The following is a 16,065-nucleotide window of genomic DNA, read 5'->3' as shown; positions in this document are numbered from 1 at the left end:
ACAATAAAAAAATACTAAATTTTAAAATATTGAATTTAAAATAAAATAAAGCGGTATAATCTTTGGCTGTTTTTTTTGTTGCCAAAGATAAGTGATTGAAACCACATGAACATTTTAGTTGCTTTCAGCTTTGTTAAAGTTTATGGAAGAATTAATTTCATGAACAGAGTTTAAGTACTATTTGGGATAAAAGAGTAGTTGAGGGTTGTTTGTTAGCAAAAGGTATATAATTTTTGTTTTGGAAAGGCGTATAATTTAACGGATGAACTTTTTTCCATTTTATACACACATCAAATACACGAGGTGTGGAAAAGGGCATTTCTTTGGAAAACAAGTATACATTAAATAAAATATGATATGAAAATTTTGAGCATCTCAGCATTAGGAAAGTTTATATTGAAGTGTTTAAATTTTCAATATATTAAATGTACCACCCCTATATAATTTTTTTATTTTATTTCCTGCACTGGTTCTCCAACAATATGTTATCTGTAATGTATACTAAGAGCGTTAAACTACATCTTTATGCTATCATCAAAATAATGAAGTTGATATAGGCAAACCTGTAATTTACATTCTGACTTAGGAAATTCATCTAACTGAAGCCTTACTAGTTACTAGTACTAAACAATTAATCATTACATTCAATTGTATGATTTTAACCATCAAGTATAAGCACAACATGCTTTTTATTTGAATTCAATGAGACTTAAGTGAAACCTTTCACACATAACCTATATTAAAACTACACATGTTGAATTCCTTAATATGTAGAATGGAGTGTGGTGAAGGCAAAGACATGGTATAAGACAAAGAATGCATGATCAATAGATTCCTTAATAATGAGATAAAATAGCATGACCAATAGAAAGAACAAATTGATGTACATTAAGAATCAACTGACCTATTAAAACGGTCGTTCTTCACCCAGTTCATAAACACACAACATTTGTATCACTGGAATAAAAAGTTTACCAATTCTAGGCAAGATATCGATACAATTTTCTGTCGCTATCATCTCTCTCCAAAAAGTCCCGCTCGATGAGAGACTCGATCCGTTTCTTTACCTCAGTTGGATTAGCGAGGAATCGTGACTGCAACTGCTTGGTGACCTCTGCTATAAGATTGTTATGATCAAGTTGCTTCCGTGATTTCATGATCCTCACTATTGCTGCCTCAATCTGGGGCTTCCGGTCCTCCTCCACTCTCTGTCGAGTTTCCTGTTTCTCAGGTTCTGTCTCCTTTTGTGCAACTACGGTTCCTATTTTCACCTTGTATAGTTTGCTACTGAACTTGTCATTAACAAAGAACGCGTCATCCTCACCAACATCTTTACTCATGGGCTCCTTCCTAAGGACATTTCTTCCCTTAACTAAAGCCAACGATTGCAGACACCTCTTCAGATCTGAAGCCGGAATCTCAGTTGCTTGCTCAATTTCCTTGTAGCTTATCCTATCAGCATTATTAAACAGCATGATGACACACATTTGGTAAGTTGAAACATTTAACTCATGCTTCTGACCTTTCCCAAATGTAGCTTTTAAGTCTGCTGTGCCCATATTAGTTTGCCAGGACAATCTCCTGCCAGTATGGGTTCCAAGGTAATATGACCGAAACTTCTCGCAAAGTGCAGATACTTCAGCTGGCAGGTTGCATGTTACACTAGATTGAGTTGGCCAAGACCCTGTTGTCAGAACCTGCACAGTAAGTGTAGGACCATCACCGAGCTCAGGGTGACTGGCATAAAATCCCTGCATTGTGTCTAGAGAGGTTTTCATGTCCGTAAACATGCCCTCTAGTTTAGAGGTAAATTGGTAACCACATTCTGTCTTAAGCTTAACTATGAGACTTCTCTCAGCATCATCAGAAACTGTCTTTCCAGACAAAAGCCGCTTTGCCAGATGCTGTTTGTAATACTTCTCGAACACATCCTTTTCTTGCAAGTATCGAAATAGCATCATCACCTTGTCAAGAGTAATCTCTACATCATCCTCACTAACTCCCTTCAGACCTTTTCGAAGCTTATCATCTACAAATAGTGAAATGAACTCTGGAGAACGAGGGTTCAGGTTAATGAAGTATTCAAATGAAGAATTCAAAGCATTCTGGAACAACTTGTTATTGTTAAATGCCAAGCTTATAATCTTGTCATATTTATCTTTCTCATCTAAGAGCCTCTGAACAAATTCAACAGCATCCTGAGTTCAGATTTGGATATTAAGGGAATAAAAATGGGAATTAAATATGGTGGGATAAATGGGCGGGAAGAAGAGGAACTTATGCTTTTTTTCTTCTTCATGTTTTAAGATTATGGCGCCAACAGTTTCGTGAAACATTTGTATTGAGTTAAATTGATAGAGTTCGGTTAATTGGGCTCTGTGAGCTTATAAGCCCAATCTCATTACTTTATGGGAACTTACATATCTATACTATATATAAATTATTCATAAATAATATTCTCATGTATGTAATAATCTTCCTTTTAGAGAATTCTTAGAATGTAAAAGATTCCGTTCTTGCCTTTTGTCCCGTCCATTTTTTTTTTGTTTTTATATGCAAATTTGTTTTTATTATGGTTGTTACTTTTGAAGAATATTTGAAGCTTCCTGCAGGACAGAAGACATCTATTTATTTTATTTTTTGTTTTTCTGGTTCCATGGTCTGGTTTCTTCTCATTCTATAACATTTGCTTATGTATAGAATTATTTGTGTTACGGTTAATTCTTTCTAAGAATTTATGTAGCTAGAAGAAATATATATTTTTAAAAGAGTTAATTACACTGACACCTAGTGAAATTACACAAATCATCTATCATTTTTCTACACCTACACAAACCTCCCATAGTTTTTATTATTGTGAGAAAAAATCTAAATAATATACAAATCAAGTATCTTTATTATTTTTTGTTACAAAATGCATCAATAATTATAAAGAGATATTGTTTAAATCGTTCTTATAACATATCGTAACGAACCAAAAATAATAAAGACGTACCGGCTTATATATTATTTGGACTTGTTTCCACAATATACAATGTTTTGTTTAACTTAATTGCATTTATCACATTTTTTGTTCAAAAAATTACACTTATTTCTCAGTAGGGTGATTAGTATAATGAAAGTATAAAAAATAGGGGGTTTGTGTAGGTGTAGAAAAGTATGGGTGATTTGTATAATTTCACTAAAACTCAAGGGGGTGTCAGTGTAATTTACTCTTTTTTAAATGTTTGGTTAATATTGTCATATACAGGTAAAAATAATAAATATATTTAAATCAAATCAAACTTTAAAAGATAAACTAAACAATAAAAAAATACTAAATTTTAAAATATTGAATTTAAAATAAAATAAAGCGGTATAATCTTTGGCTGTTTTTTTTGTTGCCAAAGATAAGTGATTGAAACCACATGAACATTTTAGTTGCTTTCAGCTTTGTTAAAGTTTATGGAAGAATTAATTTCATGAACAGAGTTTAAGTACTATTTGGGATAAAAGAGTAGTTGAGGGTTGTTTGTTAGCAAAAGGTATATAATTTTTGTTTTGGAAAGGCGTATAATTTAACGGATGAACTTTTTTCCATTTTATACACACATCAAATACACGAGGTGTGGAAAAGGGCATTTCTTTGGAAAACAAGTATACATTAAATAAAATATGATATGAAAATTTTGAGCATCTCAGCATTAGGAAAGTTTATATTGAAGTGTTTAAATTTTCAATATATTAAATGTACCACCCCTATATAATTTTTTTATTTTATTTCCTGCACTGGTTCTCCAACAATATGTTATCTGTAATGTATACTAAGAGCGTTAAACTACATCTTTATGCTATCATCAAAATAATGAAGTTGATATAGGCAAACCTGTAATTTACATTCTGACTTAGGAAATTCATCTAACTGAAGCCTTACTAGTTACTAGTACTAAACAATTAATCATTACATTCAATTGTATGATTTTAACCATCAAGTATAAGCACAACATGCTTTTTATTTGAATTCAATGAGACTTAAGTGAAACCTTTCACACATAACCTATATTAAAACTACACATGTTGAATTCCTTAATATGTAGAATGGAGTGTGGTGAAGGCAAAGACATGGTATAAGACAAAGAATGCATGATCAATAGATTCCTTAATAATGAGATAAAATAGCATGACCAATAGAAAGAACAAATTGATGTACATTAAGAATCAACTGACCTATTAAAACGGTCGTTCTTCACCCAGTTCATAAACACACAACATTTGTATCACTGGAATAAAAAGTTTACCAATTCTAGGCAAGATATCGATACAATTTTCTGTCGCTATCATCTCTCTCCAAAAAGTCCCGCTCGATGAGAGACTCGATCCGTTTCTTTACCTCAGTTGGATTAGCGAGGAATCGTGACTGCAACTGCTTGGTGACCTCTGCTATAAGATTGTTATGATCAAGTTGCTTCCGTGATTTCATGATCCTCACTATTGCTGCCTCAATCTGGGGCTTCCGGTCCTCCTCCACTCTCTGTCGAGTTTCCTGTTTCTCAGGTTCTGTCTCCTTTTGTGCAACTACGGTTCCTATTTTCACCTTGTATAGTTTGCTACTGAACTTGTCATTAACAAAGAACGCGTCATCCTCACCAACATCTTTACTCATGGGCTCCTTCCTAAGGACATTTCTTCCCTTAACTAAAGCCAACGATTGCAGACACCTCTTCAGATCTGAAGCCGGAATCTCAGTTGCTTGCTCAATTTCCTTGTAGCTTATCCTATCAGCATTATTAAACAGCATGATGACACACATTTGGTAAGTTGAAACATTTAACTCATGCTTCTGACCTTTCCCAAATGTAGCTTTTAAGTCTGCTGTGCCCATATTAGTTTGCCAGGACAATCTCCTGCCAGTATGGGTTCCAAGGTAATATGACCGAAACTTCTCGCAAAGTGCAGATACTTCAGCTGGCAGGTTGCATGTTACACTAGATTGAGTTGGCCAAGACCCTGTTGTCAGAACCTGCACAGTAAGTGTAGGACCATCACCGAGCTCAGGGTGACTGGCATAAAATCCCTGCATTGTGTCTAGAGAGGTTTTCATGTCCGTAAACATGCCCTCTAGTTTAGAGGTAAATTGGTAACCACATTCTGTCTTAAGCTTAACTATGAGACTTCTCTCAGCATCATCAGAAACTGTCTTTCCAGACAAAAGCCGCTTTGCCAGATGCTGTTTGTAATACTTCTCGAACACATCCTTTTCTTGCAAGTATCGAAATAGCATCATCACCTTGTCAAGAGTAATCTCTACATCATCCTCACTAACTCCCTTCAGACCTTTTCGAAGCTTATCATCTACAAATAGTGAAATGAACTCTGGAGAACGAGGGTTCAGGTTAATGAAGTATTCAAATGAAGAATTCAAAGCATTCTGGAACAACTTGTTATTGTTAAATGCCAAGCTTATAATCTTGTCATATTTATCTTTCTCATCTAAGAGCCTCTGAACAAATTCAACAGCATCCTTCAACCTTTCAGGATCAGTAACAAGCTGTTTACCAGACTCTCTGATGTGTGACGTCATCACTTCACGTATTTTTGAGAGACCATCAGTAACACGACCGAACAAGTTAAACATTCTACCCAAATCATCATATTTATCATCACAAAGCATGTTCACTAATCCAGAATTCTCCATATGGATTAATCTAGGAATGTGATTTTCAATCATCTCCTTCTCCACCACATTAGTAATCTTCTTTTCAGTCCTCGGATCCAAGTAATGGCTCACTCTATCCATTTCCTCATTCAGACGCCTCTCAGCCTTCTTTAGATAATCGCCACAATCACAACACTCAATGAACTTTTGGGATTCTACACTGTAGAACTCAGCAGAGACCTGCAGAAAATGACTTTCGAATTCTTGCCCATAAACAGAAGGACCTAAATCCATTAGCATCTTTGTTATATTTCTCATCAGTCCTCGGTCAACAACTTCACCAGCACGTTCGCCCTGTACTAATTCCAAAAGTGTAGTCAACAGCCGAGTCCTTATCTGGTTTGAATAAATAACATTTTCTCTCCACAGGTTCAGGCCAAGTTCATGAACAGGGGTCTTCTGGGCATTCGGGACGTAAGTCCTATCCATGTACATAAGAATGTCTCTAATCATTTGTAATGCCTTATTATGATCATTCCATTTCCTGTTCATCTCCTCCAGAAAGGAACCTCCTTGAGTGGCTTCAACAGATCTAGCTATATCTTTGAGATGTCCAGTCATGGTGGCAACCAGCCCCTTGTACAGCTTCTCACCAAATTTGTGCAGAACCATATTGTATGCATTTCTAAATCCACACATAACGAAGGCAAAAAATGTTAGGAGTACTAAATCTTCTTCCCTCATGTAAAGGAAAAATAAATAAGAAACAAAATCCTTATGATATATACACATACTCATCACAAAATTCACATGCCAAATTCAGCTAGTATGCGAAAATAATTCATTGGTTCAGTCTGTATACAGTAATCGGTCAAGGATAATGGGCAACAAACTTCAACTAGATTATTTGCTCAACTACAGCTTGTGCATCTACTAATGTGTGAATAGATAACACTAGAACAGGAAATTAAATTGCATATAAGAACTGGCTGAATACTATTGTCTTCCACAAGGTTATTTCTATTATTACTTTCATCCTTATTTACGTGCAGCTGCATGTTATGACATTAATTCATTACATTTACAACTGGAAGCACCACATAATTTGCAACTTGTTCAACACTGATAAATTCCATGACGTACAAAGGGTAAGTTTCATACATTGATGTAAGTTCTAATGAACAATTCTACATCCTCCTATGTGATCATCCTAATAATCCTTATAATTACTTAAAAAAAGGAAGTATTATATGTTTTTCAGGTTCACGTAACAAACCCAGGCTCTTGGTACGGCACGACATGGATACAAGGAACTTCAAAAAAAATTCAAGATACAATACGGTCTAGGCACCTAGTACGACATGACACGGATACATTGATCATTTCTCATATTACCTAACCATGATGATCACAATTTACAAAAAGATACTTATGATCATACCAAAAAAGGACCAGAACCAGGCAGCCAAGCGAGAGAGATGCAGGAGAGAACAAGAACCGCCCATGTAATTTACTTCACACAAGGATCTGTTAACATCATTTAGCCACATGACTTACTACAAAAGGGATAGGGATAGCTCCAACCCTCCAAGCAGCTAACCAGTTAATTCACTTTAATGTAGGATACAATGCCAAACATTAACAATATACGTATCATAAACACACATGTTCACTGTTTCTCAAGTATTTATATGACACAACTCATTATATCCTAACAAGATTCCATTCATGTGACACACCTCAAACATCAACAATATCCAAGAAAAATGTTCAGCAAACCATCACATGGACAACAGAAGAGAATACTAACACAAAGTACAATTCTATAATAACGAGAATACTAACACAAAGAAAAAGAAGACAACGGCATGAGTCTAACAACATGGACAATAGAAGAACAAATAAGTCCATAAAGAGTGAAGTATAAGAAACAAATAAAACACTTATGAGAGATATGAGGTTTAAATAAGTCATGAACTAGTTCCACAATCAAGAAATGCAACATCATGCATTGTACCTGATCCCCAACACAATAACAGCGCCATCATAAAATCAACAAACATGCCTCACATACATGTGCAACACCAACCAGTGAGAAAACCCTTAATTCAACAACAATATGCTAATATCCCACATCTATGTGGAACAATTAAAATGTAGTTATGCATAAAACAAGATTGGCTCAATCAAAAAACAGATCTAAAACTATTAAGATACTGAGTAATTGTTGGGTATTCCAAGTGTGAATGAAGAAGTCTCACATTGGGAAAAAATGGATGAGTTAAAGAGCATATAAGTGGATGGACCCATAGACCTAATGCCTTAAGGTTTTGGTTCAAGACGAGAGGTCAAGGCGGCATGTTCCGTTTATGTGTGTGTAAGCAGACCCCAAAACTGGTAGCCTATGCCTTTTTCTAAGCTCAAATTTGAACATTCCGAACCCTCCACATCCAATGAACACTAAACCAATATCTTATCAAACAAAACAAATAACACATACAATTTGTACACCTCAAAATCAAACAAAAGCATATCATGTGAGAAAAAAAATGTTATTTTTTCATCAAGCAACAACCGATAACAATAAAAATCATGAGAAAGGAAAGGGGTGGAACCTGTAAAGCTCTTCAAAGCTGAGACCACTAGCATTATGGTTGTAAATCTCATGAATCGCATGTTCTAGAATGTTCCATGTCTTGTCAGCATACTTCGGATCCATCACCACTCGATGCTTGAACGCCTCAATCTGAAAATTTCTCTTCCTTTGGTTACTCATATTTCACCTTTTTCACCTAAACCCCAATACCCAGATTCCAAAAACCAAACTTTCTTCTAACCCAGAATCCAAAACCTCTTCAATTTGAAGGAAAGTGGAATAAAATGAAAAAGATGGATTTTAATTTTTTTTGCAGAAAAAGTGAAGGGTGATGAATTATTGGAGGGGTTTGAAGTGGTTGAGTGAAAAACGAAGGTTTAAATGAAAACAGTTGGGATTTGATAGGAGCAGTGTCTGGTTTCCGAGTTCCATTTGAAGACGGAGATGATGAGACTATGCGAAACGTTTCTTTCTTTCTCTCCGTTTTTTTCTCTGTCACGTTTCGCAGTTGAATGTTTTAAGCGCTCTATTTTTATGTTTAGTTTGCAATGCAAGATTCAATCATTGGACCATTAGGATAATATATTAGAAAGATAAGTCTATTGTAAAAATTTATACTAATTATTATTTATTACTCATTTGTATTAATTTTATTAAGAATCAAGATTTAATGATGATTAAAAATGAATTATAAATAATTCAATGAGGATATAATAAATTTTTATATTGCCAATACATATATTCTTTATTTTAAAAGTCAACAATAATTAACTTATTTATATTATTTTTTATTTAAAAGTTAACAATAATAAATATTATTTTTATTTAAAAGTTAATAATAATTATTGTATAAATAATTATGTAAAATGTTTTACCGTTGATATTGATATTAAACTGAAATAATAGCTTAAAAAAGCTATTTTGAAATAATTGAATAAACAACTAATAATTATAAAACCAGATACTTTTTGGTAATAAGACAAGGTAAATAATACAAGTTGATGGAAGAATCATTATTGATCGCATATCTGCATTGATAAACAAATCACACTTTAATAAATATGATAAGATAATCATCCCACAACAAATTGAAGGATTAATTAAAAGTGATACTAAATTCTTGATTTAGCCCCCTCATATTAATTCAGTTAATAGGGAAAAGAAAAATCAAAGAAATTAAAGCAAAAGGAAAACCAAAGATAAGAGGTTCTTGATAACCTGCTATTGATAAATCATAACATTCCCACAATTTGAGGTATGGTATCTTCAGCTTGTGTTAACACACTTTCTCTGCCTTAATGGATTTGAAAAGGAATCAAACATTTTTAAAGTTTGTTATGAATTAAAATACAGACGCCATATCGTGTTCATTTGATTTTTTTAATGTATTTTTAGTGTGTATTTACAAAGAAGATTAAAAAAACTAAGTGAGAAAAACAGCTAAATAAATCTAATGTCAAATATAATACTGAAAAGTTGATATTAAGATAAAGGCCAAAAGAAAATGACCTAAGATCTAAGAAGCTTAAATATAATTGGTTACGTCAAAAATAATGGTTTGGATTAAAGATGAAGGGCATGTGACAATGGAAGTTGTTCCTACATGGGTTGGAGCTAGTAAGCCCAAATTTGAAGATACACTAAGCCTAATAGTTAAGTTATTTTAGACAAGTCGAAGATCGTTGAAATCTAATTGTGAATTGAACTTTTGGAACATAAGAGAAAATTTTGAAAGTCATGAAATACATAAGTAAATATAACTTTGAAATCTTTCATTTTCATTAATTCACATCTAAAACTTAGCTCTCAAACGAACCCTTACAAATTTAAAGATCAATTGTGTTGATTAGTTACTTGATAAATATAAAGGACACATTATATGGTAGGGAATGAAGTTCATGCCTAGGAATAACCAATGATAGAAGGGGAGGAAATAATTCTCTTTCTCATGTGTTAGAAAAAAATGGAGTTTAAAGTAATAAGAGATATGTAATTATGACTTATGTGGAAAATCAGATAGATTATTTGATATTAATCTTGATTCAAAATTTGAAGTCATTAGATCTTTACAGACGCATCCAATGAATTTGTGTCCAATGTCGTTAACATCCAAAACATGTATGTGTTTAAAGCTTGATTATGTCCAATGCTTCTTCACGTCCAAAGCTTAACTGCATCCAAAGTTTCACTATGTCCAATATTGTTCGTATCCAAAGTTTGGCTAAGTCAAAAGCTTGATCACATCTAATGCTTATCGACTTCCAAAGCTTGACAATGTCCAATACTTTTAATCAATTCAAAGCATTGTTCCAACATATCACATATGTAATCGAAATTGTCTTAACTTTCAATAATGAATTTAGATTATCATTTAATTTCAGTATTGATTTTTATGAATCAAAATATCTAATCATAAAATCTCATTTACTTTGAAATCACCATAAATTTGAAATTAGTAAAAAAAAAGTATGGCACCTAAAAAAGGATTAATGAATTTGTTTTTAATAACTGTAAAAAAAAAAATAATTACATCAAATTTTCCTTATTTCCCATGTGTGTCTAGAATTTTACCATCATAATTGTTTCCATATACAATAAAATATATAAGATATGATAACACAATTTTTTTTAAAATATTTTCATGAAGAAATAATTTGTTATCATCTTAGTGCAAATGCTTTTAAACTGACAAGAAGTTTGGCACAAATTAATATTTGGCTTGGTAAATCACCTAGTGATGCTGGCTCAATTAAGCGCATAGAGAGATATACATGGTGTTATTTTTAATAATGGTCCTTACAAATGTTGTAGACTTGGTAGATTTTGCTAAAATGCCCACATGGCCATGGTTTAATATTTTTAATAATGGTCCATCCTTGCTTAGTTCCTGCACTATATTTTGGTAAGAGTTTAATCACCATATTTTATTTTGGGTTTTTGGTCCCCTGTTTTAAGTGGGTTATACAACATGCTCCTTCTACGTCTTCCCCCTTTTTCTAGTAAAATTATTATTCTTTTGTTTATTGTTTTTCATTTTCCTGCTATCTGGTTGCACGCAGGATGGGCTTGGGCTTGGGCTTGGGCTTGAGAGGAGGGTTATTTTGAAAAGTTAAAAATCTAAGGGACTATCTAATAAATAATAGAAAACTGGTTTACCAGGAACACTGGAAATCAGTAAACATGCCCAGATATTACCTGCCGTTACTTCATCACAATTTTATCCATGGTTAAAAAATAAATAAATTACAAAATGTTAAAAAGTAAGTGTTACTTGCATTATTTATTCTTTTTTTCCAATTATTGTTATTATAAGATCTATCATATGTGCCGTCTAAATTATTTATCATTTTTGAACTTTTACTTTATTAAGGACACAAATAATAAATGGAGTATGAGGAATTGAAGTAACTACACTCCTAGCAAATTCTAGTTCTTTAGCTGATTCTATAGGAGAGTAGCATAATCATCCTAACAGTAAGCTTATTTTTAAAGCAGTTTATTTACCACTTAAAAAATAAGCATTCTTCTGCTTTAAAAATAAGCATTTTTTCTTCAAATCTATATATACAAGGTGGCAGACATTTAATATCCGAAATTTGCAAACTTTAGAATTAATGGTAGTAGCATTATCGCATACTTTCTCATTGATTATTATGTGTTCTAATCCTTTTAATAACTTATTTTTGGGTGTTAGTTATTAAATAACGTTGAAAGCTTGATCTTTTTGAGCTTTCGGAATATAAGCCCGATGTTGCTGATAATTGAAGTGCAACATGGTTTCTTCAAGACCTTGCCAGGGAGAAGGATGCTGAAGAATGTGTGGTATATCATTGTTTCATTTCAGTTTCTTAAGTTATAGGGTTAATTTGTGGCATTGGTAGAAACTGTATTCTGTTATGTTCTTCGGGCAATGAATATTCCTTGGATAGTTGGATGTTTAGGTGGTACTAAGAGTAGGCATGTATATTGAATATTATTTGACTCACTATTGAGTCCAACAAAAAGTGCCTATGTGGCTCGGTTGGTCGTTACATTAAGGGCACTGTCATTCTATTATAGTATAATATTTATGTGTTGTCAGTATAAAGATTTATACATGATCATTAAGCGTTACATCATTCATCATTCATTTGTATTACTTACTTTTTTTTATTTTTAAGTCGTTCAAATATGAATAAGGAATGATATAAATATAATATTTTCTCTTTATGAAAGCTTCCATGTAAAAGTTTTTTGGGTGATGGCAGTAGTCACATGGCTTAATTTAAATGTTTAACTTGCTGTGATTTGTCTACCGTAGTTGGGTATTATGATCTTTAACTTTGTGTCAATGTGTATTAGGAGATTTAGCTGTCATTGATGGTAAACTCATTACCCCTTTCAGCTTAGTATAACCATGCCCAAGTGTTTCTTTATTTTTTGGTATACAATTCTTGAGTGATTTGATATAAAAGATGTATAACACCACTTTAATTTCTTTATTGGTGAGCATGCATTATGTCACAGCACTGGGGAAAAGGATGTTTGATAAGAGAGGATAGCTAGGTCCGCCAAATGGCAAAATTTATATTCTTGTTTTGACTTTGATACTTCCAAGTCGTTTTAGCGGGAAAAAATCTATTGTTCTAAAATATATCCTAAATCATGTCCCGAAACTTTGATAGGTCTAGGACAGTAGATCCTTGTCTCATCTAAGCGAGTCACTTATCGCTCATATTTTATTCTTATGCTTCACTGGATTGCCAATTATATATGGCAATCCATTGCATGCCTTGTTGTTTACTACTGTTCAGCATTCTCTAAGAGAAGGAAATGAAAATAAATTGTTATGTCTGCAAAATTTATTTGACTTACTCTACCTTCTTGTCCATTATTTATTAATATTGATATTATCCATCTGACATTCTTCTTGAAGGTACCCAAGCAAAAGAACACATTTCTGTTCTTATGTGTAGGGCAGTTGATTCTTATAATGGTTTTCTTGTACTAGTTAAATTCAATGTTATTTGTCTGTTTGCATTTCAGATGTTAATATATGTATATATCTGTGTTTGTAGTACTTGTTGATCAATAGCTATCAGTTTGTTTTGTTCTATACTATAAATATGATGTCTCTTTCTTATGGCCCTTTTATAAGAGGGTTCTTTATATGTAATATGTGTGTGAGCCCATTGATATAAAGCATTTCTTTCTCATGACAATAAGCACTTCCTTAAATTATCATGCATTTGGGCTCTGTTTCAATTCCTTGTATATATAATAAAATGCGACCAACAAAAATAATAATCAAGTCTTGTCCTACTAGGTGGAGATTGAAACTCAATAACTGATGGTGAAAAGGCACAACCACTAGCAACCAGGTGCTGGTGCTGCTATTCCTGCTGCACAAGCTTCAAGGTTTATGACCGGAGTCTTTTTTTATGCAAGATCCTGACTGTAAATAATATATATAGGACCTGAGAGCAGGGTGTGCAACAATGATAAAAAATTTAAAAAATAAATATAACTATATATAAAGATAAAAATATTAATATCAAAATTACAAAATTTAAATATAGTTAATCAAATAAATTATGCACCGCATATAAATTATAGCTAAAAATTCCTTTCAATGATAATTGTGGCAACAAAATCATTGCAAATAAAGTAGAATATAATAGAAACCTAAAATAAAAATAATAAAATTATAAAGATTGAAAGAGAGAATAGAAACATTGAAACAAACAAAGAATAAAGGGAATGAAACAACTTAGAAGGCAATGAATAAAAACATTAAAATGAAAAAAATGTTAAACATATAACGAAAACAACGAAACAGAAGTAATAAAACAAATAAAAAATCAAATAGTTTTTATTTGAAGGTAATGAATAGAAACAATGAAATGGAAACAATATTCAGATGATGGAAAAATGAAAAAGATAATAGTAACAATGAAATGGAAAATAGTAAAACTCTATATAAAAAACCAATTAGTTAATTAGAAACAATGTTTGAGGACAATAGAACAACGTTTGAAAGTAAGGATTGATCTCTGTATAAAATAGAAACTCCTACATTTATGTGTTATTTAAAGTTTCAACTTCTAATTTGAATAAATCTTTGTTTTTCTAGGTAGTTTTTCCTACATAGGTAATATTTTTTTAAATTCATATGATTAATAATTTATAAATTATAATATTAAGATTATATATATATCATTTAAAAAAAATCAGTACCCTCCCATTAATGTGGCACCCTCACTGCTGGCTGTGCTAGAAGCAACATGATGCTTGGCTATAATGGATTTGGACTTCATGCATTGTTCTTTAGGTGAAGTTTAGTACATACAGTGGTATTCCTATTTTGATCACTGTAGATCCCTCATAGGTTTTTCTTTGAGCCAGAACTGCTTATTTTACTAGTACTTTATTCATAGCACCTCATGAGTAACTCAAAAAAATATATTCCACCTCTTAGTTATGTATTTAATATAAATTTAATGGTTCAGATTTAATGACTAATTTAAATCACGTAAATCATTAGATTTTCATAGAATGAATGACTATAATGTAAAGTAATAGATTTTTTTAACTTATTCTTCGAGTAAATGTATCCCTCCCTTATTATTAATTCTTGGTATATTTTCTTAAAAGTGATTTTAAGATACTCTTCCTTTGGATATTGTGTAAAAAAAGTCAGTCACATAGTAAATTAACAAAAAAAGTGGTAGAGTTGTTTGTCTGGAATAAAATTGTTTGTATGGGAGCAATTAAATTAATTTGAAACAATAATCTAAGAACACAATATTTGAGTTTTGCTACATTTGCTTTTTCACCTTTTGGTAAAAAAAAGGTGTTGAAATATCTGGCATTCCACACATGCACTTAGAGATGATGATAACATGGTAGGGTTGTGAGCTAGTAGTAACAGGAAAAATAATGTTTAGAAATGTCAGTGGGACAGTGACTTTTTCTTCTTTGGAGGTGGTGGATTACAGTTTGTTTTTTAAGGTGCAAAACAGGATGGAAACAACCTAATAATAATAAAAAGACAAATGATTACCTTGACTAAAGAAAAATGATTTATATGTGAAATATGATACACTATCAATCAATTATTTCAATCATTATTAACTCTTCAAAAAAATAATATTAATAAATAATGAATAATATACTGATTGTATATAAATCTTAGACTAATAGTGTATAAATACTATATTCTAACTTTTAGACCGGGAAGACATGTGCTGTCTGGCCACCCTGTTTGATAAATAATTCTACACACCCCAAGTCACTGTTACAGTTTATGATATGTATGCTTTTAGTTTCACATTTATTATATGCTTCTTTATATCCAACAATTTGGGACATATACATTACTTCCTGAAGTAGTGAAGTGAAAGCACTATGACTGCAGAACAAGGGACCAAAGCCTCAAATTTGTTGTACATTTTAAGACAGTCCTTCTATGTTTGTTAATAATTAAACCAATCAAATTTCATAGTATAAATATTAATTTATATTATTATAATTTTTATTTTTAATCAAATAAGATTTTTTGATTGGATGGGGACTAAATATGATCCCAACAAACTTCGGATAAGGATCACCTGTCCCATAATTTTTCGGTCTCCATGTCCCAGACCAATCAAACATCAAAAAATAATATTAAAATATTAATTTCTGTTTTTATAATTTTTCTTTTTAAATGAATGAAGCTTTGCGATTGGTTTGATACACTAAGTGAGATATGAATGAGGACATTTAATCCTCATCCACAAACTTCACTTGTGTTAGGATTTGACTCTTGAAGTCACCAATCCAAAAAAGACTTTACTTAACTACCACTGACGTG

At 32.1% G+C, this 16,065-nt stretch overlaps 1 protein-coding gene across 2 annotated transcripts; it reads right to left on the bottom strand.

Annotated features, from left to right (window-relative positions):
- Window positions 843-8,792, bottom strand: LOC109356860 (cullin-3A-like). Of its 2 annotated transcripts, XM_019600453.1 has the most exons (3): window positions 8,251-8,792; window positions 5,478-6,320; window positions 843-2,175 (listed from the first exon to the last, which is right to left on the bottom strand). In XM_019600453.1, the coding sequence occupies exons 1-3, from the start codon at window positions 8,409-8,411 to the stop codon at window positions 981-983; spliced, it is 2,199 nt and encodes a 732-aa protein (XP_019455998.1). In that variant the 5' UTR covers window positions 8,412-8,792; the 3' UTR covers window positions 843-980. The 2 variants fall into 2 exon arrangements, with proteins under 2 accessions (XP_019455998.1, XP_019455997.1); XM_019600452.1 differs by lacking the exon at window positions 843-2,175 and having other exon boundaries at window positions 4,145-6,320.

This window comes from Lupinus angustifolius, chromosome LG09, assembly GCF_001865875.1.
Source record: "Lupinus angustifolius cultivar Tanjil chromosome LG09, LupAngTanjil_v1.0, whole genome shotgun sequence".
NCBI classification, from domain to species: Eukaryota; Viridiplantae; Streptophyta; class Magnoliopsida; order Fabales; family Fabaceae; genus Lupinus; species Lupinus angustifolius.
The sequence above is the reverse complement of the archived record's forward strand: the minus strand, read 5'-3'. Positions and strand labels throughout refer to the sequence as shown.

Coding starts and splice junctions, on each gene's coding strand:
- LOC109356860 (XM_019600453.1), bottom strand. CDS start 8,411: ATGAGTAACCAAAGGAAGAGAAATTTTCAGATTGAGGCGTTCAAGCAT. Junction 6,321..8,250: donor AGCTTTGAAGAGCTTTACAG/GTTCCACCCCTT, acceptor GTGTGGATTTAG/AAATGCATACAATATGGTTC. Junction 2,176..5,477: donor GCTGTTGAATTTGTTCAGAG/GCTCTTAGATGA, acceptor ATTTGTTCAGAG/GCTCTTAGATGAGAAAGATA.